Raw genomic sequence first — 26,337 nt, 5'->3', positions numbered from 1 at the left:
CAGGCGTTGGGTGAGCAGAGTACCGCTGGTGCAGCATATATGTGTGTACACACATACACACACACACCCCGCCCTCCTGTCCTCTCTCTGCCCTTTTACTTGCTGTGATGTGAAAGGAGTAGGGAGGCGGGCCCTGGGGACTCCGCTGTGGCCCTTCCCCTCCTCTTCTTGGGATGGGCCCGCCTGCCAGAATCCCATATTTACTTCCTCCCCACTGTCCCTGCAGGCAGGTGAGGCCAGGTCTAGACTATTGTGACCTATGGCTGAGTCTGCTTAGAGCTGGGGTCAGTAATATGCCAAATGGTCAAATATGCCCATTTGGCTAAGAGACCTTCAACCATGCCTTCCAACCTGGCCTCAATCAAGGTAATAACGTGGCCTTCATTTAATGCTCCGCATTACTTCCTAACTTTTCCAGAGCCCAGGTGAGTAAAAGTGGAGGAGGGGTCCCCACTTGGTGAGTCCCAACAACAGGGGAACTTAAAGTTTGCTTCCTCAGTCTCCTGGAAGCCACGGGTAGAAAAGCAGAGAAGTTCCTCCGAGCTCTTCATCTCTGAAGGAGGGAAGAGAAATCAAAACCCTCCCCCTTTCCCACTCCACCCTCACAACTTTACTCTCTGGGAGCCACCATTCTTACATATTTGGGAAAAAAGGCAAACCCTTCAGAGCCTCCGTTGCTCTGGTCCACTGCTTCCTGCAGCCCAACTCATGCCCAAGGCGTTGAGAAAACCACAGTCCTAGGGACAGAATGAGCTGGAATAGTGACCTTTACCCCCCTTTCCCAGTGCTGAGAGACCTTGACCAATGTACAGAGGTCAATCGAAACTGCGAGCAAAGGTACCAGAAAGCTGAGCCACCGCATTTTAGAGCCCTCTAATTCTGAGATAGAAAATAACTGGCCACCTCTGACCTTCATTTCCTTTCAGTTTGGAGCAAGTCTTGTGAAGAACGTGGTTATCTGCTGAGAATGTAAGATCAAGAGTGGGACACGAGACACGAAAGGGAGGAGAGGTGGGACATATAGTGGGATTAAAGATGGATGCATCAGAAATTCACTTCCAAGACCTAGTGAGAGTAAGTACTTGAGAGAAAAAGGGAATATCTGGCGATTCTACCTCTGCCAGTATAGATGCTACATACTGGGTGATTTCCAACACGATGGACATGTGTGACACTAAACACACAGTCTGGCAGAGTTTGCAACTTATTTTTTCAAGTATCTAAACTGACCATTTACCATCTCAGAATGGCTGAGACACGGTACTTACATAACTTTTTAAATTGCTCATTTTTGCCCAGATTCAAGGGAATGAATAGCTAAGTAAGCCAGGCTCCTATTGTGTGTAAAATTGATGACAACTGAGCAACCGAACATTCATCTTGTGCGGCCTACACTGTCTCTTAAACAAGGTTTTGGAAAGCAAATCAACTTCAGAAACTATAAATTGATTTTTTAAAAGAAAGTTATCAAGGAGAGAAAATAACCTCTGGGGTTGAAAACTAGATTTACAACAATAAAGATGGTCCTGGTGGGGCGGGGGTGGGTGGGGAGTCATCCATTTTAGTCTTGCTTTTCTAACTTCATGTCAGAAAGAAGACTCTTCATGGAGTAAACGTTATCATCAAGCGACTACTCACACTGAAGTTCAGCCGTGGAAAGAGCGGAAGAGAAAGATTGACAGGCAAGTCAGTTGTAGATAAAGTGACTCTTTAAAAACGCAATTCATGGGCAGGCTACTAATGCAGAAAAGATGAAAGAGGAAGTTAAACAGTCTTAGGGCGCACAGCGGACATCATAGGGAGACTGGCTGTTCCTGTTCCTCCAGGACTGAGAGGTTCTTGGGATGCAGAGCTGTCGTCAACGCTAAAACTGGGACAATCCCAGGAAAACCAGGATGCTTGGTCATCCTACCCCATCTGTCAGCACTTTCCACTTTCAGCTTATCCTGATTCAGATCCTTTATTCTGGTTTTTTTGTTTTTTTTTTTTTGAGGAAGATTAGATTAGCCCTGAGCTGACATCTGCTGCCAATCCTCCTCTTTCTGCTGAAGAAGACTGGCCCTGAGTTGACATCCTTGCCCATCTTCCTCTATTTTATGTGGGAGGCCCGCCACAGTATGGCTTGACAAGTGGTGTGTAGGTCTGCAACCAGGATCCGAACTGGCAAACCCTGGATCGCCGAATCAGAATGTGTGAACTTAACCACTGCGCCACCGGGCTGGCCCCTTGGATCGTTTATTCTGGACGGAAATATTTGGCTTTTGTCTAAACTGTTAGGTCACCAGATTAGAGATTTCAAAGGTGATCCCAACCAGAACCCCCCTGCAGAGTGATCACCACCTCTGCCAGTGCTGAGGAAAGTGGAGCCCAGAGCCTCAGAGTCTCAAGCGACCTTTAATTGCTGGGGGTGGGCTGCGATCTTGCTGAGTCTTATCACCACAAACAGGCTAAGATGGGAAACCGTGGGGCCGAGCTATACTCCACCAGACTGAGAGTGAACGAAAGGTGAGGAGACGTGCTTGCTGCACCTAGCCCAAACATCGTCCGTTCTGAAGCTAGGAGTATCTCCTCACAAGAAAAAAGATGATAATTTTTTTCAGAAATGTTTTAAAATTATAATCATCCTTTTAGAAAAGCAGGCGTAAGTGAGCCATTTTCTAGAACAATGGTTTAAAATGCAAGCTTTGGAAAAACGAGAATGTGCATTTCATATACGAGCAAGGTTCAGGCAAGAATTACATTATCTTAAAGATCAGACTTTCCAGAAAACACTGCTTTCATTATGCACAAATGCATGACTTACTTGTGTACAGAAAAAAAAGACATCTAATTTGTACCAGCATTTCAGAAAGCCCCCAGAACACACTGGCAAATCAGGAAGGGGACCTTTATAGAAGAATAATGTGATACCACTATTACAGAAGGATAGATCAAAACGTTTTTGTTTAGCTTTATTTCTCTAACACCAGTCTCAGAAATCACGTAACTTTGCATAACATTTAATTCATATTCAAAAATATTTTTGGCTGCCAGCCCAGGAAAATAAGAATGATTTCCTTTAAAGCAACTTTTAAACCTCTAAGGTCAAGGAACAACAGATTCATTCAGAAGGAGTAGAATTTCAGGGGAAGAAATGACTTCCGGTTACGTACACGTTGGTGGTAAAGATGCCGTAGATCAGATCGAGCTCGGGCAGGAAGAAGGTGCTCTGCAGCTCGTTGTAGTAAAACGGCACCTCCCCGGGGCGCGAGCAGTTCAGGCGGGCCTTCATGAATGTGGTCCAGGTGTCCTCCAGCAGGAACCGCCCCCCGATGTCATTCTTGCAGACCCGGGCCGCTCGGGAGAACACGGTTTTCCCACAGTCATGCTCCACGGCATTTTCTCGAAAAAAGAAGTAGGTGAAATTCCCGATGTCGTAAGATGACACGAAGTTCGGTTCTGCAAACAATAGGAAAGAAGAAAAGTCTCAACATTCATATGATATTTGTTTGTGTTTTTCCTGCTCAGAATTTCTTCCAAGGAGACACTGTTTTGCGTAGACAACGCCTGGTTCATTTAGGAGACGGGGAGGTGCTATGAGCAGCTTAACAATCTAGGCTCCTGGGTAGAACTCAGGACACCAGTTCTAAATGCCGGGAAATTGCCAGCATGACTCCACACGAGTTAATGACGCAGCACTCAAGTTACATAGCATTTACACGATCAAAAATGGGCAGCAGAACACTTCAAAGCCGTATGTGTTACTTTTTTTTGTATATTCTTACACAACCTTCAGAAAGAGAGGGAAAGAATGAGATGACAAACATGAAATGTATCCAGAGTATAGCATGTTTGTTTGTGTAGAAGACAGCAAAATTCTTTGATTTTACTTATAAACATGAGTATGATTTTGACATAATTATGTGCTTTTGGTAAGGACTATAAAAAATGTTTTTCATTTGTGAAAACTGAAACAAAAACTGAAACTATAAGGTTAGTGTCATGAATTAGCTTTAGCAATTCCAGTTTCTATGGTGACCATATAACTGTGAAGATCAACCCTGATTGTCTTATTTCTGGGTTGCTGGGGAATCCATGTAGAGGGGAAGTGTACTGAGGTGGAGCCCTTGCCTTGCAGCTTTCCGGTCTCATAATTAGCTTAAAAATAGGGATTTAGAAATGACAAAATTATGGTAAAACTATTACTTAATCACCAAGCTCATTAGGAGTTTAGGAATTTTATAGATTGTCAACTGAATTTTATATACAGCATTGAAAGTGTTACCTCCGTAACTTTCTGTTTGAGTCCATTGATAATAGAGATGATACCCTTTCAGACACAGATATGCCCTTATATTTGTCTTTAAAAACTCTAGGGCCCGGCCTGGTGGCGCAGTGGTTAAGTTCGTACGTTCGCTTCTTGGCGGCCCAGGGTTTCCCAGTTCAGATCCCGGGTGCAGACATGGCACCACTTGGCAAAAGCCATGCTGTGGTAGGCGTCCCACATATAAAGTAGAGGAAGATGGGCACAGAAGTTAGCTCAGGGCCAGGCTTCCTCAGCAAAAAAGAGGACTGGCAGTTGTTAGCTCAGGGCTAATCTTCCTCAAAAAAAATAAAAGTAAGAAAAATAAAAACTCAAATAATCAGGTTGGATTCTTATTCTTTTCTCTATTGTTAAGAGCTTTCCATTCAATCAGCAAGTGTCTGAATTTTATGGTGCAATTAGGATAACATGGCAATGAGCTTTGGTGCTTAAAATCAATGGAAAGATACATACAACAACCATATCCTCAAAGACACATTTCAAAGACAGTTAGTTTCTGGGGGCAATTCAATTGGCCTTGTAGTTGCTAGATCCAATGAGACTGAACCAATAGACATGCTATTGACAGGACAGTTAAAAAAAAAATATGTTTAGTGACAAGATGACTCATTAATGTGAAGAGTAAGACACTCAACAGGCTCTCCTAAGATCTGAAATGTAGACATTGACTCAGGGGCTGACATGGACACGGCAATAACTACTCTATTTTTCTGTCCAGAAAGACTGTTGCCAGTTTTCGATCAACATATGTATTTGATGTCACCACCAAATGTTTCAATTTAATTCAACTTTACATTCTAAAACTGTAATAAATATTCTAAGTTGTATACATAATGTGCTTTTCTCTTCAGTTCATGACATTTTTCTTAAGTCATTTAAGTACATCAAGTAATAGATAGAGAATTCAATAAGAACTGATTTTAATTTATAAACTGTCATACTGTTTGATTGCTTGCTTTAACCTAAAAACGGTATTTAAAAAAAACAAACTTGGATTGAATTAAAATGTATGAGATGAAGTTAGATATATTTATGCTACAGTATGCTTTAATATCCTAGAGAGATGTTCACAAAAACAGGAGATCACATCTCTGATTTGTGCTTTTGGAACATAAAGCAAAATATTGGGGGGATTTTTTAATCTGTGTTCACTATGAGTCTCCAAAAGAGAATTCCTTGCTGAAGTAGACCCCAAAAGCAAAGACATGGAACAAATATAAAACTAGGTTTGGTTTCCAAAGAAAATATCCACCTGTCTGTCTAATTGTAAACAGAAAGCTCAATCATTTCAGATCAGATCTTGCATCCAGGCTCATATAACCCATATACCAGACTACAGTTTGATCACTGTACTGAACACAAAGAAAAACCATCATCATCACCGTCATCCTCATCATCAACCACAAACCTTACCTAAAATGGAGAAAACAAAGAAAGAACACACAGGACTGGATGCGTCTAGCCTGGGGCTACGGTTACTAGCACAGGTGGATGAGGTATGAGGCGGGGTCCCGATTTATCAAGCACTCTCACAATCACCTACTTCTGCTGCTGTCCTGGGGACAAACAGCATGAAAACCACATAGTGAATATCTCTAGTATGTAGGAAGTCTTAAGCAGGAAAGTGAGAAGTTTCCAAGTAAAAAGATCTGTCATGGTTTCTTCCAGCTGAAGATTGGTCTATAATTAAAAAATATATGTGGAGTGCTAATGCTATTGTGCCATGCTCCAGGCTCAGTGCTTCACGTGCATATGCTCATTGAACTCACAAGAATCACAGAGGTAGGCGCCATGTGATTCCCATTTGGTAGATGAAGACACTAAAGCCCAGGGGCTTAGTAACCTGTCCAAGTTCACAGAACTAGCCATGGCGGGTGTGGCAGGTGGTGGTTCTGTCCTGAATCTAGACAGTCTGACCTTGGAGCCTATACACTTACCATTCCGCTACACTGAAAACCTAATGGGCTGCAAGAGAACTAACAATATTCAAGAACTGGAGCTGGAATTCTGGACAATGCTTTAGAAAGCAAAGTGATGAGCAGGTTTGCTCAGGAGAGAGATGAGAAGGATTTCAGAAGGGACAAGAGAGGAAGACAAATGCCCAGAGGAAAGTTTACCCTGCAGCTATCAGAAACATCAGGAAAGACACAGAAAGAAGAAAATGTGGGAGGAAGGAGCCAACAATCCAAGGGCTTATTAAACAAGGATATTGTTGCCCCAACTCCAGAGATGATGTTACACATGGCGCCCACCATAGCCCCAGAGTGCCAATGAGTGGCTGTTAGCGTGTCTATTCCATGTTCCTTGTCCATTCCACTGAACAATCTCCCCTTCGGATTTCTCAAGTAAAGGGAACATGGAGTCATGCCAAAGAGACTGGCCCACAGTTCCCTCTGTGCCCAGAGAAGCTCCATCATCTCTTCAAACCATCCTGAACCAATTTTACGGTAGCGTGACAAAGTGTGTTTTAGATAGAAATGCTCAAATACAGTTTTTCCTGGTGAGAAAACAAAGGAAGAATTGGTGCTTAGTGTGTCGTATGTGTTGTTCTTTAATTCCCCACACATTTACAGGTCGTTTTGGTCAGGGAGCTAAGCTACCTTTGGAGGCATGTCCTGCTGCCCTGCAGTGGTCCTTCAGGACGATGATGGGTCCCTGACTGGGTGACCTGCTGTAAAATCAGGAAGCTCCATTTCTTGGAAAGCAGAGCCTTTTGAAACTCAGCCAGCATCCTGTTCTCTTTCCAAAGATAGTAAAAAAAGCAGGAATAATTGTGAAACAGACAGCCAAATATCACTTGCATTTATAGATATAAATCTGGAGGTAGGGGATGTTTGAATTTCACCAGGCAGCATAATGAGGTACATATTGTTTTCCTTCCATTATGTAAGTTCTGTCTCTTGTTAAAATGCAATTCTCTACAAACTAGTATGTGTCACTTCTGAGTGAATTGAACAAGTCATAAATCAGGCATTGTCTTCTTGTCTACAATGGATGTGAATGCATGAGAGAGAGAATAACTTCCTTATTATTATTAGAGGTACAAACAAATAGAAGGGGTGCTGCTAACTCATTCAAAATAAAAGCAGACATGAGGATATGTCAGCTTATGTGTAAATATATACACGGGGAAACTGTTTTTTCCCATGTTTGTAAAACATATTGAGTTATGGATTACAGAATGCTCTACAAAGTATGTCATGCTATAAGAATTATGTTTCATAATATAAGAAATTTCATTCTACACCTTTCCTTACATAATAGTGACCATGCAGATGGGAGTACTGAGAAGAGACCCACAATATAAATGAACGTGAGTAATGAGAACAGAAGCATCAAGTGCATCAAAAATTTTGAGAAGATTTTGACCAGGTAAAATTAAATGCTGAACATCCAAATGGATCTTTCCATTCTATATTCTTTCTATTCCGTTCCTACCACATCAGTCTGGAGGTGCTCTGTGTTAAAATGGTTCAACTGATGACTGATCAGATTACTGATAGGCTCTTGATATATAAATATCTAACTTCATGAGAATGGATATTAAAGACAGAATGGAATTCCAATTTTCCAACTCTACAAAAATCTTACTAGAATCAAACTCTACCATAAATTCTTTTGCAATCAAAAGCCACCTTGTGATACACTTGCTAAAGGCAGGCTACACAATGACTGGGCATGGAGCCTGTGTGGGTTGTGGCTCTGCCCAGCCCAGCTGGGCTGGACCACTGACACCTGGAATGCTCCTTCATTCTGTATGAGAATTCAGGGCACAAAAGACCTACCCTCTTGTAAGGATTAAAGAGTAAGTACATAGTAGATGCCAATAAATGGTGGCTGTAATTATTATTTTATGATTTACTCTTGATTTCCCTTTCAATAATTTATATTTAGTAGAGCTCCACATAATAATAATGAATAATCAAATATGCATATATTAAGCTTAAACGTAATCAGAATTTGAGGAACATAAAGACAGCCACGCTAAGTTTTGAAAATAGCAAGCTATCCCACAAAAGAAGAGGCGTTAATAGAAACAATCTTTAGATGTGACACATAGCAAGCCAGGGGTTTTCTGTTCCCTAATTTGTTGGTGTCAGTCATTATCAAAACCATTTCCATATATATTACTAGATTTCAGACTCTCTCTTACTGTGCACATGGTTTCCCTTGTCACAGTGACATGAAAATGTGCTGTGGCAGCTTTCAAAGTAAATCTAATTTCATCTAGGTGTTTATTAAGACTGGACAATTGAACTAAAATTAAATTAAATAAAGTAAAATGTGGTTTAAAAGCCGCTGATGTAATAAAGTTATTTCCTAAGATTTCTAGTAAAAGATAGATAGATATAGATATAGATATAGATATAGATATAGATATAGATATAGATATAGATAGATAGATAGATAGATATAGATAGATGGATGGATGGATGGATATACACGTTTGCTTGTGTGTGTGTGTCACATACATACATACATATAGTATTGAGGTGTATGTATATATGGCTCAATACTTCCACCTACTGGCTGTATAAACTTACTCAAGTCCTCTAACAGCATTCATTCTCAGATTCCTCTGTCTTAGAAAGGTGATAATAATGCCCAATAGGCATATCATTGTGAGAATCGAAGGCAACCCACGTCAAGTTCTTAGCACTTTGTTGCTAATCATCAAAATACAGATCACTATTTAAGTACGTAAATGAATATATATTAGTAATGAATATATACATAAACATACAAATTAGAATAAACACACACATTGGTAAACCTCCTAGGTATTTAATTACCAAGCTTATTCATTAACTTTGCATTGTGTATATCAAATTAGGGTGTGTGTTCCTTTCAACGGATCTGGAACCAAACACGATGGAGGGGCTGTGCTATCGATGGAGCCCTGAATGCCAGTCAGAGCCATCCTCCATCTTCAGGGACTCCCTGACCACCTCCTGTGAGGACTCTCCTGGGCACTGCATATTCGGGGGTAAACTGACAGACACAGCCCACGCCCTCAAGGACTGCGAGAGGAGACAAAACACAGAGCGACAAGTAATCACAATGATGATGAGGGCAGTGAGTGCCAAGGGCAGTGAGGTGAACTCAAGAATGAGAAAGGAGGGCATCAGGGACAGGCAGATGTGAGGTTGGGAATGGGTCACCGGGCCAAGAACAGGAGAGAGAGTAGGCTGAGAGAAGACCAAAGGGTGGCCTGGAGTGGAATGAAGCTACAGTCAACGTAGAAGGGACCAATGGGACAAGAGGTAGAAGGCCAGGCCCGGCCAGTCACCCATAGTGAGGGGTCTGGATTTCTACTGCCACTGGAGAGGAACCGAAGAGTTTTAAAGAAAAGCTGATGATCCAAATTCCTGTGGGTGTGGTGGCGGCAGTGGTCAGGTAAAGGTGGGGGTGAGGGGGGGTGGCCCCAAGTGTATCCTTAGTGGTCACTGGCACCACAGTAATGTGAGTCTTGGATCCCAGGTCCTTTTTTCACAGAAAAAAAGCCATGGCTAAAACATTCCTGATAGGACCTGAAACATGGTTCTAGCCAACTTAATTTCTTCCTCCTTCTAGGGGAATGTGACCTGTTGAAAATACCGTCTTTACATGGATTTGCTGATTCATGTAGGAGCAACTTGTACCATGGGGACATGTCCTGTCTCCCTAAATGAGAACTGTCACCTCCACATTAGCATGTGCCCTACAAGCCCCACAACTCGCACCTAGGCTCCTCCATCCCTTTCTGTCAATAAGAGCTTCGTTAACATTCTAGCTAATGGTTTTAACTGTTCTAACTAAATGTTTGAGCTGAAAGTGACAAAGACATCGTTGTCTCTGCTCTCTCTTTCCACTCCAAGCACAAAGCCTCCAGCAGTCTTTTCCACTGTGCTTTGTGCTTTGAAGATTCGCTCAATTCACACATCCTTCGGCTCAGTTATAAGTAATTTCATGTCTATGGTTTTCTCAGCATTTTCAAAACAGAAAATTTCTATTTTCCATGTTCATTTTTTCCTGTTTATATTTTAAATGTATAGGTTGCCTTCTTTTAAGAATTAATAATTGAGAATGCAGAACCATATATCAATACTTAGGAGTTTTTTAATTGGAATATTAACTTGAATTCAAAGATCTTAGGAGCATTTTGATGGCTATAAAATATTTCTAAAGACTAAGGGGAAAACATGTAAGATTTAACTGAAAGGGGATATGGAGCTACATATTATGCAGTTAGAATAAGTAAACTTGTATGATGGCTTGGTCTTTGTCTCTTGAGCTGAGCTTGGCCAGGTCAAAAACAAAGATGAGAACACCGTAGAGTGAACTATCTAGTACGTAGCAGTGAACGAAAAAAATGTGAGGGGTCATCAACGGAGGGAAAGCACAAAGTTTAATAGAATAATATGGAGACATATTTACTGAAATACATAGAACTGGGTATCTGGTAAACAGGATGAGAATATGATTTATGGTCCAAACTGGAACATTTTTGAGAAAGAAAGGGACCGATGTTCATAATCACAGCAGGGTGTCAGGAGGGACCCACAACTGTCACAAGGAAACTGCTTATGACCTCTAGACTGAACTGTTTTCCTGAGTGGTTATATAAGTACAAGTAAATTTCTACATAATATATTGTAGTCTCTACAATGGGGCATATTTGTGTGTGTGTATTTACACAGGTCTCCACATGGCTTAGTGTATATACAGTTGGTACCTTCGGGCTCATAATTTCATGAGGGAAGGAAGGGCTCATACATCCATTCTCATTTGAAATGTACAAATTGAAAGTCCGAATGACCTAATGGCAAGTATAGAACCTTCATCACAAGCCTGAAGGGATTCTGTGGCTCCCCAACTCTGAGGCACTCTGTGCTCAATGACCGGATCAGAGCATGACACTATTTTCAAAGAGCACCATATCAAGTGACTCCTTCCTGTGACCAAAATTTTGTGCCTATAAAGGGCTGGTCCAGTTATTCCATAGGCTCTTCTGCTTGGGTTTAATAATCCCAGTTCATTCCATCTCCTTTTGCAAGGCTTTACTAATCAAGAAAACACTGTCACCCTTTTCCAAAGTCCCCATATCCTGCTGCCATGGCAGCTTGTGCATAAAAATGTGGACCTCAGGAGAGAGGTGGAGGCAGGTTGTGGGGTTGGTGTTTAAACAGATGGGAGGCTGGGAGCACATGGAGGGGGAAGGAGGCAAGCTCTGGAGAGGGATCTATCTTCCAATCCTAGCTCAGCTACACATCAGCCGTGTGGGCCTGGTTCAAGTGGCTAATCTCTCTGACCTCAGCTTGCTCATCCCTAAAATGAGGACAATGCCATCTCCCTTGAAGGGCTGTGTGGAGGATTACAGATGAGTGTGCATGGAGTTGCCCACCCACCTGGCACATTATAAATAGCCATTGTGACTCTCTCTTGCACATGAAATAATAACTGGAGCTAACAGAGACTCCAATAGGTGCACGGACACGCAGATGGAACGCAGGGAGGCCATTTATTTAAAATCATTTCAGACCCTATGAAGATAGTCAGTTTTGGTTTGCAACACAATTTCCAAAATATATTCACCTCACACAAGATAGACAATCTGCCCAGTGCCCTTGCTGGGCTGGATGAAGCCTGGAAAGTAGAGAAGTGCAGCTCATGGTGCTGTGTCGCAGCTCTAAGTCCAGGTCTCATCACCCAGCGAGTTGAAACTTTGGGCGTTAGATGTCAGCCTTCAGCCTTGCAGCTGCAGTACTGGGTGCACAATGATGCCCCTTTTTAAACATTTCCCCAGATGCTTGGTTGGTAAAATACAAAACTAGGCTGCTGACTATGCAATCCAGATGCTCGTTCTCGTTTTACCAAGATTATTTTCCTTGATAAATACTTTAGTTCTCTCAGACAAATACACTTCATTCCCAGACCCCATTTGTCTTTATTTTGCTTGTTCTGTGAACTCCACTTCCATTTATGAATGTCCTGCCTTAGCAAATGTCATCCCTCCAGAGGACGCCTAGCACGGACGATTAACACCTTTAGGGACGAGGCTGCGTAGACTTTGCCAACAGGGCTCTCACCATCCCCAGGACGGAGCCCAGTGGACTCACCGCAGCCTGGCCATGCCTGGACCACCAAGAGGCAGTACTGCTCCCAGGGAGAAGCCCTGAGCTCCACAAAGCACCTGTCTTCACGAGAAGCAGGAACAATCTCTCCTTGAGTTAAGCATAGAGGGATTTTCTCCCTCCAGGTAAATTATCTTCAATCATTAGGAGGTTAATCAATGTATTTTAAAGACCTCAAAAAGTGTATTTAATACTTGTCTAACATCATTAAAGCGTTTCAAACAGGAGAATTGAGATTGTTACAAAAAAGTATCCTTAACTAGAAACATAATAGCTCATAAAAAAATGATACTGTTAAAATAAGAATGCTTGTGGATTTCAAGTGGGTTTGCCTCCACCTGAGGTCACGGCTGGAATTTCAGAGAAGGGAGGAAGCCGTGGAGCTCATCCGGATGACCCAGCAGACCCGTAAACGTTTCCTCCAGAGAAGGAAAACAAGCAGGTCACTGAGCATTAATGAGATGATGTCCACATAGATGTCCATGCTGAGTTAGTAAGGCTCATTTATGAACTAGTTTTTCCATGTGCCTCCTGAGGTTTTATTCTGTGTGTAAGCATGGAGGTCCCTCACAACTCACAAACTCAATCTGCACCACATTAATTTGGAAATGTCAATTTCCCCCTTTTCATGGGCTTACTGTTCCCCCAATTTGATTATCAGTTTCTTGAAGGCAGGTTTTACAGCTTCTCTATTTTAAGCATAGACAATTAAACACTTATTATCCTGCTTTACAGTAATCATTGAATAAGGGTTACTAACAATTCATATTTTAATGCATTAAAGCTGTTAAGATATTTCTCTAAACACATAAATTTGTTTTAAGAGTGACATTGGCACAGGGGGAAAATCTGATTTTGAGACTTATATTCATTACCAAACACATCACTCAGAATTTCAAATTCCTCCAGAACATTATCCAATCGATCGCACTGCCATTGATAATTGACTGAATAAATAATGGTTGAAAATGGGGGTCCAAAGGAGATGACAAAAGGAAGACTTTTTTAAGATGTTTGAACCTGAATCAGTTTCAAAGGTACAAATCTATTTTTTTTTAATTCTGGGTTACAACCAATATGACACGTTCCCTTCGTTTAACAACATGGTTCGTATTTCTGCTATTTATGAAATGTGCTTCTGTGTTACTCATTCAACAAATATTGATGGAAACTGAACTGTGTTTCAGGTACTATGTGAGGTACTGAGCACACAAAGATTGCTCACACATAATCCCTGCCCCCAAAGAATTCACGAACTCATGGGGAGAACAAAGAAGTAAATTGCTCATCTGTTAACTCACTTATTCAAAAAACGTATTGAGTGCTCCCTATGAGTCCAGCACTGTTGAAAGCGTGTGGGGCACATGAATGAACAAAACCCATGAGCCTCGCCATTGGGGGACTTTCTTTCTAGTGGAGGAAAGAAGACAAGTCCTAAAAGAGCACAACAGCTAAGAACACAAACTGAACGTGGTAGGAGGGTCAAGAGGGCCAGGTGGGGGAGGGTGCAATTTCAAATAAGGTGGACAGAGTGCGATCCCACTGAAAAGTAGCATGTCTGCAAAGACAGGAAGGAGCTAAACCAGCTGGCCAGGTGGATTATCTGGGGGTAAGAGCTTTCCAGATAGAACAGGGGCAGGCAATCTACAGTCTGAGGACTGAATGCTCCCCTTTGGCCATAAGTAAAGTTTTATGAGCACACAGTCACAGGCATTCATGTACACAGTGGCAATGGCTGCTTTCACGCTACAATGGCAGAATTGGAAAGCTGCAGTGGAGACCACGTGGACCGCAAAGCCTAAAATATTTACTCTCTAACCCTTTATAGAAAAAGTCTGCTGATCCCTGGGAGAGACAGAAGAGCCAGTGGCACTGAGCAGCACCGAAGAGGCTAAGGCAGAGGGAGCAAGGGGTCAGTAGAAGGACGGGGGACAAGGAGGCAGTGGGAGGTCGGTGGGTGGCACTTTGGCTTTCTCTGCAGATGAAATGGGGCCTCTGGTGGGTTTTCAGCAGAAGGACCAGTAGCTCCAGTACCATGGGTACTGTGGGGGTAAGCACAACCATGCACAATGCCGAGAAGGGATGAAAGAGACCCAACCGAGTCTGGGGAAAGGGAAACTTCAACTGAAGGAAAGAGGAGCCAGAATTAGGCAGGAGGCAAACATCAGCATAAATAGTACGTGCAAAGGAATATGGTGAGGAAGGCACGATGCACGCAGGGAGCTGCACTCCTCCTAAGGCCGCCAGGAACATACATGGGGAAAGTAGCAGGAGTCAGGGCTCAAAAAGCAGATGGAGCCAGATCACATGGCCCAGAAAAAGAAAGCAGGTAAACCGGAGGAAGGCATCTACAGCCGTGCCAGGCCTGCTCTCCCTCTCCACGCCAGCCCTTGCTGACAGCCGATGGCACATCCCACCACCTGGGTCTTGTTGTGCACAGGTGCATCAGTGAAGTTTGGTGTACGTCTGGTAGAGATGGTGGGAAGAAATTGTACCTGGAACTCTGGCATGTTCTAGATCCAAGGGACTCGGCTTGCTCAGAGCAGGGTTTTGAAACCATGTCAGGTATTTACGCTGGGTTTCTGGAAGGTGCTGTGGGAAGATTAGAGGTTTGGTAAGTCCTTACTCAGGGCTCCCTGTGTCCTGGCAGGATGTCACCCTGGACAGGCCAATGCCATCACTGCCTGAAGATGAGCCCTGAAGTGCTGGGGGTCCCTCAAGGCGGGGGTTGCGGAAGGGCCATGGCTTGCTGTGCTCTGTCTACATGTTCCGAAGCCCTGACGAGCAGTCTTCATGCCTACATGATTCTCTCAGTCTGGAGGGTCAGAGTGCTCATTTCCGCCAAGCCCTCACTGTAGTCCTTGGAGGGAGTAACTCAGACACAGAATGAGCCAGACAAGATCCCCTTTAGGATGCTGCCCTGAAAAAAGGTGCTTCTTCCCCAGGATCATGGGGCAGGGGAAGGATGCCCAGTGGAGAGAGCAGCCGTAACATATTGTCCACCTCAGCGCTGTGGGGAGCAGAAGGAGGAACAGGTGTAAACCAGCACTGCCTTGGGCAGAGGACCGACAATCTTTACCTCCAGCCTTCCGATTCTCACTGGAAACAAGAAGGCAACATCGTCTGCTAAGAGTGAGGATGAGACTGCGGAAATGAGGAGACTGCAGAGGGGGCAGAGGATTTACGGGCAGCACAGGAAAGAGGATTAAGATTGTCACCAGAAAACAAGATGCTGCAGTTTAAGATTTCAACATTTGAGCATTTCTTGATTAGAGCACAGTCATGAGTTGAATTGCATCCCTCCAAAATATATGTGGATGTCCAACCCCCCACGATCTGTAAATGTGACTTTATTTGGAAAGAGCGTCATTGCGGATATAATGGTTGAGATGAGGTCATATTGGATTAGGGTGGGCTCCTGATCCAATATGACTTGTGCCCTTATATGAAGATGACTGTGTGAGGACATAGAACACACAGGGAGAAGGCCATGTGAAGACAGAGGCAAAGACTGGAGTGACGCTGCCACAAGCCAAGGAATGCCTGGGGCTACCAGAGTGGGAAGAGGCAAGACAAGTCCTCCCCTAGAGCCTTCAGAGGGAGCAGGGCTCTGCTGACACTTGATTTTGGACTTCCAGCTTCCCGAACTCTGAGAGAATAAATGTCTGTTATTTTAAGCCACTCAGTTTGTGGTACTTTGTTCTGGAAACCCTAGGAAACAAACAGAGACATTGTCCAAAATGTCACTAAAGGCATGGCTTGAGGAAGTAGAGATGGTGGGTGGCTGGCAGGAGGTTTGGGTAGGAAGAGGCCTAGGACAGTGCTGGTACAGCAAACGAGAGACATTGGTGACTGCTGTGCTGGTCATTTGATGAGTTTGCCCTATGAGTTAACTAACAGAATTATGGGAAGGGGCTACCTCCATGTAGAGGCAAATTGTCCTACACGCAAGTTAATCACAAGCAGTAAATCTGAATGCAAAAATTTTGCTGACCACGGTTAGTAGACGCTATCCTCCAGACCTCTCCTGCTGAGAGAATTGTCTTTCCTCAACACCAAAAAGTTGGAAAAAACTGGGAAATGTCCAAAACAAAGACATGAGTTCTGTTTATTATCATACGTGAGCAGCTGTTAGCTGAGAGAGAGCCTCCAGGGGTCCCGAGTCTTGCTAGCACCTCGAGGGACCCCAGACTGCAGAGTGATGGGCAGGTCTGAATGTGCCCGGAGGACCTGGATGGGCGGCAGAAGGATGGGGAGGTCAGGAGCGGCCAGCCCCAGAGGGCGGCATGGGGACTGCAGGAAAGCGTGGAGGAAGCTTGTCAAGTCAGGAAAGAGGAGGCTGCCTTCCTCTTTAGGAGCCAGTAATTCAGGGCCACGGCCCAAAATGTGCCCCCATTCACTCAGCCAACAAACATTTATTCCCTGCCTACTACACATCAGATAGTCCATCTGACTTTGGGGAGTTCACAGTAATTACCTTTATTTATTGAGCACTTGCTGTGTGCCAGACACTAATATCCATCCTCCCTTCATTGTCTCATCTTATCTTCACAAGAGTGGGGTCAGGTGGCTAGTTAACTTAGGTTTACAGACAAAGAAACCAAGAGGTGAGACACAAATCAGTATCCTGAAGGGTGAGCTTGATTCACCCTTAAGTCTTTCCACAGCCAAAGCCTCCTCTCTCTCCCCGTGAGCCTCACGTCAGACAACAGAACCAGAGCACAGTCCCCAGCCCCTGGGGGCCCTCAACATAGTGCGGAGACGAGATACACATGACGGAGCACAGGGAGAAAGCGCAAGGGAGAGACACACAGTCTGTGGGTTCCTCGAGGAGGAGGGACTTGGAGAGGCCAAGGAGGGCTTCTGGGTGGAGCACGGGACTCTCGAAGGACGCAAGGAAATTAGCCGGGAAAACTAAGTGTGTGTATGAGGGGAGCAAGCGTGGGATTCTAGGCACAGGACACAGAGGGAGGGAGGAGGGGACGGAGGATAAAAGATATGGCCAGATCATGAAGCAACTGATAAGGATGGCAAAGGAGTTCAGGCTTATCCTGAAGACTGGTGACTGTGGCTGAATTCAGGCCCTGGAATAGGGCATTTTGTCCCTGCTGTGCTGGTTCTACAGTCTTTAAGCCCAGTTAGTTGTCAGCATTATAAAAGTAGAGATGTCACAAGAAAATCAAGATTTCTGACTTCTTGAGAAAAATCAGATGCCCTGGTCACCCGGGCCCAGCACTGCCCATGGCATGAAGAGGCAGAAATTCAGTGGCCACCAAGCCCTTTAGAGAAAGCCTGAATGCTGCTGTTGGCCACAGTCCTCACCACCCCCAAACGTCCACACGCCCTCTCTCTCTCACTGACATTTACTAACTGGCTCCTGTACAGCTGTGGTTGTCACACATTGGTACACAACTGGGGGCTTTTTACAAAGACTTGAAGAAGAATATGATCATATTTGTGTCTCCTCATAGATAAAAAAGTTGCCTGGGATAGATAGAGAGACCATCCATTCATTCTTCTTATGTATTTACTTTTACACTTTCACTTATTAACATCTGTTGAGCACTGGCCAGGCACCGTGGATACCCAGGAGTAGACGAGACCAGTGCAATCTGATGTGGAACTAGCTTTCTAGAGAGAGAGGCAGGACTCAATAACCAAACACATAATCAATAAGGTGATAATCAATAGGGATTCCCCCTAGGAAGGAAATGGAAAGGTGATGGGATGGAGTAAATGGAGTAACCCAGGAAGCTCCTTGGACAGGATGACCAGGGAAGGCTTCTCCACGGAGGAGACACTGAGGCTTGATATGAAACTCTGGACCTCATTGCAGCCCCACAGGGCAACATGGATCTTGGCAGATTCACTAAAAAGAGGTACAAATCTATCATCAAGTACAAGATAGCTTTCTACTCCTTCTATCTTCTTGTCACTGCTGCCATACAGACGACGGGCACTGACAGAGAGAAGGAGCATGCTAATGCCAGAAGACCCTGCTGGAGATGGGAGAGTTCTTTCAGATTTCAGATGATTACCTTAACGTCTTTGGGAACCCCAGTTTGATGGGCAAGATTGGCAGCTGGCTGGTGGTTCAATGTTTGCAACAAACCTCTCCAGAACAGTGCCAGATCCTGCGGGAGAATTATGGGCAGAAGGAGGCCGAGAAGGCAGCCCGGTGAAGGCATTACACGAGGAGCTGAATCTGCCAGGTGTGTACATGCAGAATGAAGAAGAGTTACAGCTACCTTATGGATCTCATTGAGCAGTATGCTACACCTCTGCCCCCGGCCATCTTCCCGGGGCTAGCACACAAGCTCTACAAGCAGAAAAAGTGACCTAGAGACAGCAAGAGCAGGAAGCAGAGGCTCTCAATAAATTACTGTTTAACTTTAAAAAAAGGGGGAGGGGAGAAGGTCTCAGGTGGAGGCGACAGCGTGGGCAATGGTCCAGAGCAGGGGAGGACACGGATAATGGGAGGATGATGGGGCACAGCTTGTTTGGGTGGGGAGAGTGGAGGAAGATGAGGTCCCAGAGGTCCCAGAGCAAGCCACGGAGGGCCTCCAAGTGCCAGGGAAGAGGGACGGTATTTTCTTTTCCCAGAAAAGGCAAGGCATTAAAGAGTGCCTAAGCTGGGGACTCTCAGGATCTGGGTCCAGTGTTGAAAGACCACCCTGGCTAGTTCATGGACAATGGTCAGAGAAGGGCTACAGTAGCATTTCTGAGGAAACCTTGAACAAACACAGACACAGAGAGAATAGGAAGGAGGACCCCCTCATGACTCCTCCTTCCTGTCCCCACTATGCTCTGCCCAGAACAAATGCAATGCTCTGAGCTCCATCTGTTGACTCCTGTACCTTGATTGCCAATCAGTTCAAAACTCAAGAGGAGAATATAAGAGCATCATTTAATGGGTCCCTAAAGTCACAAAAGGAAAGAGGACCCTTCTTGGACACTGCAGAAGTAAGGGTGTTTGTTTTTAGCTTGTTTGGGATTCTTTATTCGTTATCTCATTTAAGAAGGAGGAGATCTGAGCATCTTTATAAAAAAAATGGTGGTCATCATTAGCAAGGAAGAAATTCAAGGCTATGGCAAAAAAGAAGGTATAAAAGATAAGCAACAATCTCAAGTAAGAAAGAAAATTACTTCAGAACCACAGTGGAAAGAACTGAGACAGGGGCAGCTGGTCAAAGGGCAGAGGGGATGCAGCGTGTGTTTTCCAACTAGGGCAGTGACAATAAATGCCCTGCATCCAAGCTCAGCAGGGGACAGCAGCAGAGCTAAGTGGGGGTCAGAGGCTAGAATTTGTCCTGGATGGGGATCAATCAGAGCAGAAGACCAGGGACAACCAGGAGTAGAAACATCTCAGGGTTAGATGGAAGAAGGAAGCATCCCAACAGACACAGCAGAAGGAATAAACACGTGGCTGCAAGAATTTGAAACCCTCAGTCAGGGCTCTCAACTCTCTCTCCCAGGAGTGACAGCCTTCCTGGTGTGGGCCAGGGAAGGGGCGAGGAGGGCTGCTCTCTGAGAGAAGCAAGGCCATTCAGTGCCGTGGGAGTGATGATGACACTGTATTCTAAGTGGTAGCTCCACCATGTTTATTTTGGAAGTGTTTCCAATGTCTGCAGTTGTTGGATGAAATCACATATATAACAGCAGTGTCTTTTTGGAATCTCAAACATTAACTCCTTTGTTAAACAAATAATGGCGGCATGCCTACTAGGACTGTGGTAAGCCCTGGGTTAGCTCTTGACTGTCCTTATTACATCCCCTGACTCTCAAATGAAAAGGATTCTACCCAGAGAGTTAATAGGATCTGACCATCTGATCAGCCAGGGGGTATCTGAGTCCTACATAAAGAAACAGCCAGTGTTTAGAACTGCTATGACTTGAAGTCTTTTTCCAGGATATTCTTAAGGGCATCACTTTTGGGAAAAGAAAGGCATTGTGCTCCTAATTACTTTTTACTTTGCTTTTGGCAAACTCTAATTACAATGCCTTTGGTTGGGGGAGAAGTAATTTTGATTTTTAACTGGAAACTTTGCTTGGCCAGTAAAAGTCAACAAATGAATAGAAAGAAGAATTTTAAACTACCCACATGAAAGCTTCAGGGCCGAAAGGAGACCTTCCAGAGAGAGTCAATGAGTTTGGCTGAAACCAGTTCAACAGAAACAATGTTAATGGAGGGAATGTAGCTACTGTTTGGTTTTGGAAAACAATTCATCCTGCCCTTTGGAAGCATGCAGTCATTCAGCTTCCTGGACAGACTCGATGAGGAAATATTCTTTTCTACAAGGGAGTCTTTAAAAGGCAAACTGTGATGGCCAGTTTGACTATATTATTTGACAAAATACTTGTGTGTATATATACACATACACACAAATATGCATAAGTAATGGGTCTAACCTAGAGGTTCTCAACCAGAGGCAATTTTTCTCCCCAGGGTATATTTGGCAATTTCTGGAAAAAGTTTTTGTTGTCACACCTGGGGTGGGGGACAATGCTATTGCATCAGTGGGTATAGGCCAGGGATGCTACTAACCATCCTACAATAGCCAGGACAAACCACCACTCTCCAACAAAGAGTTACCTGGCCCAAAACGTCAACAGTGTTGAAGTCGAGAAACTCTGGTCTACACAATTAGCTTGTACTTGGCAAAAGGCCAGTAAATCTTTGTAAAACTTTAGAGCTCAAAATGGTAAATCCTATAATTACAATTTCAAGATTTCATCTTTGTGCAAATTATCAAATATATGCTTCAGGGAATGGATTGCATATATCTGTCCATATCCTCATGTTTGTGAATGTGTGCATGCAGCCACATTCACACATGAACATACACATATACAGAAGGCTATATTTCAGCTAGCACATCTCAGGGCATTGTACATAGCCAACCTCAATTCGGGTGGTTGGCACCACCTTCTGAATGCTTAGTGAGTAAGTGACCAAATTGTAGTCCAGGATTGAAAGGAAGTCTTCTGGGGGTTTCTGATTTCTTCAAAAACAAAAAACAAAAAAGGACACAAGGAGTGTGGTTCTTCTTCCATCAGATGTTGTCATATCTGGATGCAGTACCTGAAATTGCAGCCGTGATGCTGCATCCACGAGCAGAGCTGGCCTGAGGACCAACCAGACAGACTGTGGATGGCAGGCGGAGCAGTGCCAGGATCTGGGTCCTTATGAACTCTTGAGCCATTGAAGTAAGCAACTCCGAAGACATCTACCCCAACCATCTAGTTATATGACTTGTATCTTTTTTGTTTTTTCAGTTGGTTAAGCTATTTGGAGCTACCTGTAGACAACACATTCTTTTACACAGTGTCTGAAAATTTCATGAAATGCTAGTAATTTCCCTCTTTAGATATACAATAAATAAGCTAAGAAGGAATGCACATGCGTCTTCAGATATCTTTGACACAATATCAAATTTCCCAGACTTCAAACCACAATATAAAACAACAGCTTAAGTTTGATGAATGCTCATATCAACATTAGCCCTGTTATCAAGGTCTCCAGTGTGGGAATATCACTTCTCTTCTTATTAGCAAAGAACCAGAGGATGCCCTTCCACATTGAAGCTCAGAACAAGTTACATTTTGTTCTTTTTAGAAAACGAAGAAATTGTTTTTCTTCAGAAACCGTGACAATTTTCTTTGGAGCACCAAGTAACCAGGCATCATGGACGAATAAGACGGGAAAGTGGAAGTGAGTGTGACTTACCATTGAGCCATTTGGAGTTGTACTGCGCTGTGCGGAGCGGCGGTAAGACGCCCAGGCTCCGGTAGATGGCGGGATCGCGGCCCGGGAAATCCATGGCAGTAGCAGCATAGAGCTCCCCGCCGGCCGTGAGGAGAGCCGTGGAATTGTGCTGGGGGCTGTAGGGGCAGCGGGCCATGCCGCTGATCTGATCATGGATCTCCGTCAGGTTACTCAACTACGAGAGAAGACAAGAGAGAGAAACCAATTAACCCCCATGCACGCCCATTAATGGTGTTAATGGATCATGTCTACCTGAACTACAAATGAAGCATGTGCTATAAACTCTCTGGGGCTCAGGAAAAGACACCACAAACTTTTACCCTCTGACCGTGATGAGAACAGCATGCTGTGGTCACGGTTAGAGAATCCAAATAGATCTCTCTCTCTCTCATGATCCCTACGAGTTACTGCACCCCATGCTATTGAATACTCAACAAAACATGAAGTAAGATTATTGTATATGGCTTCTAATTATGATGCATGAGGCAGTACAGATTTTTCCACTTTAATAAAGAAACTGACTTCTATATTTATAGAAAATATAAACTGCAATAAAGAATGATGTACAATTTTATCAATATAAGTGGATCAAAATATTATGAATAGTCCCAAATTGTGTTCAGGGGTAAGCATGTGTGGATTTTTAGCACCACATAGCCCAAATTTGCAAGACTTTATTTTTTCAGTTTTCAGAGAAGCAACTCGGTGTTTTGCAGGCGTCTGGTGTGAGTGAGTGTGTCAAGTGCCGGATTCCCAACGAATCACTGAATGAGAAAAGCTCGGTGAGTGGCAGGGCATCTTTGTTCCACTTGCTTCTTCACTCTTCCCTGAGAGGTGACAGAGCAGAGAGGTCAGGCAGAAGGACTCACGCACACCACCTGCTCTACCAGTAGACTTGTAGCCTCGGGGAAGTGACTCTTCATGCCTCAGGCTATTTTGTAAAATGACTCAAAGGATGATCACCCCATGGGGCAGATGTGAGGATTAATGATTGAGTCGATGTAAAGTGCTCAGAACAGGGCTTGGCACCCGGAGATCTCTCTGTGAGCATCACTTATCACCCTCCGCCCCCCATTATTTCCAATAACTGAATGTTAACTTGAGAATAATGAAGAGTTAAGCAGTGGATAAATTCAAAGCCTGTAAGAAGTTGTGTAACCAGGAAATTAACATAATGATATTTCCTCATTATGTTCCCTGAGGAAGATCAAATTAATATCCCAAATTAGGAAGATTACAAGTGTGCTCTGATAAGCCTGCTGCTCTACATATAAGACACGGATGGCCAAAAATTCCTCCCTCTATAATGACAGGTGAAAAGAAAAAGAAAGGGGCTCAGTTATCACTTTACTTTGCCTAGGGTTCCATTTGTTGGGTTGCTTTAATTTTTTGACATGCTTCTTACCCCATTTGTAAGTTATATTTTCTTTAGTTGTGTGTGATTTTAGGTCATTTAAATACTTAACAGTATCCCTACAATAAAACAGAATAAGAAAAAAGAACGTGTTGAGGATTAATGTTGAGGGTCACTGGTGAGGAAAAAGCGGGTAGAAATAGCTTAAAACATAATTAACTTTAATTATAGAAGCTATGGTTATTTCCAGTTCTTTACATAATTGACAGTTGTGATTAGGAATAAATCAATAATACATCAAGTATTTATTAAATTTGACAAAAGATGTTTTTTGAATTAAAGAGCAACTCCTTGGAGAACAGAAATATATTTAACACTAGGGTTTTATCGGAACGTTTGGATTTTCCGGATATTAAATTCCGTCAAGGCTCAATGTGAAGACTTACCGTCCGGTTGGTGCAGACGGGCGTGAAGGCGTTGGTCCCACAGGTAAATAACCGGTCACCGCCCACCAGAAGGACCCGGATGTAGTTCTGACATTCCTCCTGAAAAAAGTCACAAGAAACACCTTAAAAGGCCTGAGCACAAGATGAAAGGTGAATATGAATACAATTTGTCTGGCTAATAAAGTAAATGTTAATTGACCACTAAAAAGAAAAGAGAAAAAAACTCTTGGATATTGACCAACAAATAACAACAGCAGCATTGTTAAATAATCTGACTTGCTCTACCAGCACACTTGTTCAAGAGAGGATATTCATTAAGATAAATATATGTTCAATTAAAATCTCAAAGTGTGTGTCTTCTTTTGATGAACCTAGTTTCATTTTGAATTGTATGTGATAACACTGCAAATCCTAAACTGCCTTGGACATGTAATAGGGAAATAAATAAAAGGAAACGATTTGAGGCTGCTCACGAAACAGTGTCTTAGAAAACTTCCCCAGGACTCCGAACAAACGTTGCAAATGCTTCTCCCAATGTGAGGGTCACATGGGCAACTCTGTATACCAAGTGGAACAAGTTTTACACATAGTTCTCAGACTGCCTTATGTACACAGTAAGAATCTATAAACGTTTTTATTCTTGATGGACAATAAAAATATAACTAATAAGGAAGGCATATCCAGAACACAGGGTACAAAACCTCTTGCTGAGAGATGACCCAGAGCTGAATAGTTTGTGGTTGCAAAGCATTCATAGAAAATCTGGGGCCATCATAGTAGTGCATGGACTTTTGAGCTAAAAAGATCTTCAATCATTCAGCCAGCATTTACTAATTACACACTTTTTGGGAGGCACAGTGCTAGAATCCATGATCTAGGCAGTTACTAGAAAATTAAAATACGAGGCCATGAGAATTACTGTGGAGTTGGTTGTGCACATGCTGTGATAAGGAGGCACAGAAGAACAGCATATTACTAACCACAGAGGGGAGGGAAAGAGAAGCGGTATAGGAAGGCTTCCCAGAGGAGGTGACACCTAAGATAAGTCTCAAAGGAAGAGCAGGATTTAGTGAGGCTTCCTGGGGGAGGTGCCACCTGATACTTGTATGATTTTAATGAGCAAAACAAGGAAAAGATATTCCAGGCATGGGGAAAGGACTATGCCAAGGCACTGTGGCTGGAGAAAGTGTAGTGCTTTCACTGTGTACAGAAGGGGTCACACATAAACTGGGAAGCCAGACACAGGCCAGGGGTACCAGGCTAGTGAGCTTGCATTTTACTCTGAATGTGAAGGGACCCATTATATGTTTGTACTGCATGAAGTTTTGACCCGATCCAATGTTTGTCGTTGAAGGGCCGCTCAGAAATCACTATGGAAGCTCAACTGGAGATGGGGAGACTGTAGTTCGGGAGGCAAGTAAGGAAACGCTTCCCTAATTCAGCCTCATCCTTTAGTGCCTGGACCAGGCAGGAGGTGTGAAAGGGCAAAGCCAGAATCCAGCAAATCAACAGGATGTGGTGACTGACCAACCAACTGACCTAGAAGATGCTGAGTGACGACAGGGTGGGTTCAATCACAGATTGCCCCACATCAGGAAGATGTGGACTTAAAGGCTTAGCGTGTCCCCTTCAACCAAATGGACCCCAGTTTCCAGGAAATGCTGATTTGCCATAACTCAGTCTGCCCGTGGCCTGGCCGTGAAGATATTTGAATTTGCTTTCTAAATGTAAAGTGCAATATCAAGGGTAGCTAATTCTCCTAACACTAGCAATAATAGTAACAAATTATCATTGGCTGCTAATCTGAACAGACTTTAACTGAGGGGAAAATAAAATTAGAATGAAAGATCTAAGTTAACTGTCAGAAGAGTTAAGAAATGAGTGTAAACAGTCCACAGTAAATTAGGTAACTGAGAAAGGAACCCCAGATGGGGAGGCTTGTTTTGTTTTGTTCTGTTTTGGTTTTATAACTGGGGAAAGGGCAAGACACTTCTAATGAGAAACAACAAAACAAGACTTCAAAGAACCACATGGTTACCCATTCTCAGGCTCAGGGAGCACAGGCAGAACAAACGAAGGGCGAGGCAGAACCACCACTCAGGGAGCAGAGGGGCACAGAGCTTGCAAAGACAGGATGAAGGTGAGGAGGCAAACAGGAAATAAGCATGTCTGGGGGACCCAGAAAGACATCTTGGAGACACAGGGCTGAGAGGGCTCAGCCTTAACGGCCTTAACAGATAAAACAGACCCATCAAAGACACTATAATAAAGAATGAGATGGAAATTATGCTCAGTGGAGAGAGGTGGGGGTTTGTTTGTTTTCTGTTGCCACTTTTAAAACTCTTTCAAGACTG

At 43.6% G+C, this 26,337-nt stretch overlaps 1 protein-coding gene and 1 pseudogene across 4 annotated transcripts in view; one reads left to right on the top strand and one right to left on the bottom strand.

Moving 5' to 3' along the window:
• The window catches only part of SEMA5A (semaphorin 5A), a 460,083-nt gene that overhangs the window by 138,850 nt on the left and 294,896 nt on the right, over window positions 1-26,337 (bottom strand). For all 4 annotated transcript variants that reach the window (XM_070519875.1, XM_070519877.1, XM_070519876.1 and 1 more), the window contains 3 exons: window positions 23,984-24,082; window positions 22,145-22,358; window positions 3,153-3,438 (listed from right to left, as the gene is read on the bottom strand). In XM_070519875.1, coding sequence (XP_070375976.1) covers window positions 3,153-3,438; window positions 22,145-22,358; window positions 23,984-24,082 — 599 coding nt within the window. The remainder of the gene's footprint in view (window positions 1-3,152; window positions 3,439-22,144; window positions 22,359-23,983; window positions 24,083-26,337) is intronic.
• LOC106847423 (farnesyl pyrophosphate synthase pseudogene) lies at window positions 18,229-19,589 on the top strand (annotated as a pseudogene).

Source organism: Equus asinus, chromosome 10 (genome assembly GCF_041296235.1).
Source record: "Equus asinus isolate D_3611 breed Donkey chromosome 10, EquAss-T2T_v2, whole genome shotgun sequence".
Lineage (NCBI taxonomy): Eukaryota > Metazoa > Chordata > Mammalia > Perissodactyla > Equidae > Equus > Equus asinus.
The sequence above is the reverse complement of the archived record's forward strand: the minus strand, read 5'-3'. Positions and strand labels throughout refer to the sequence as shown.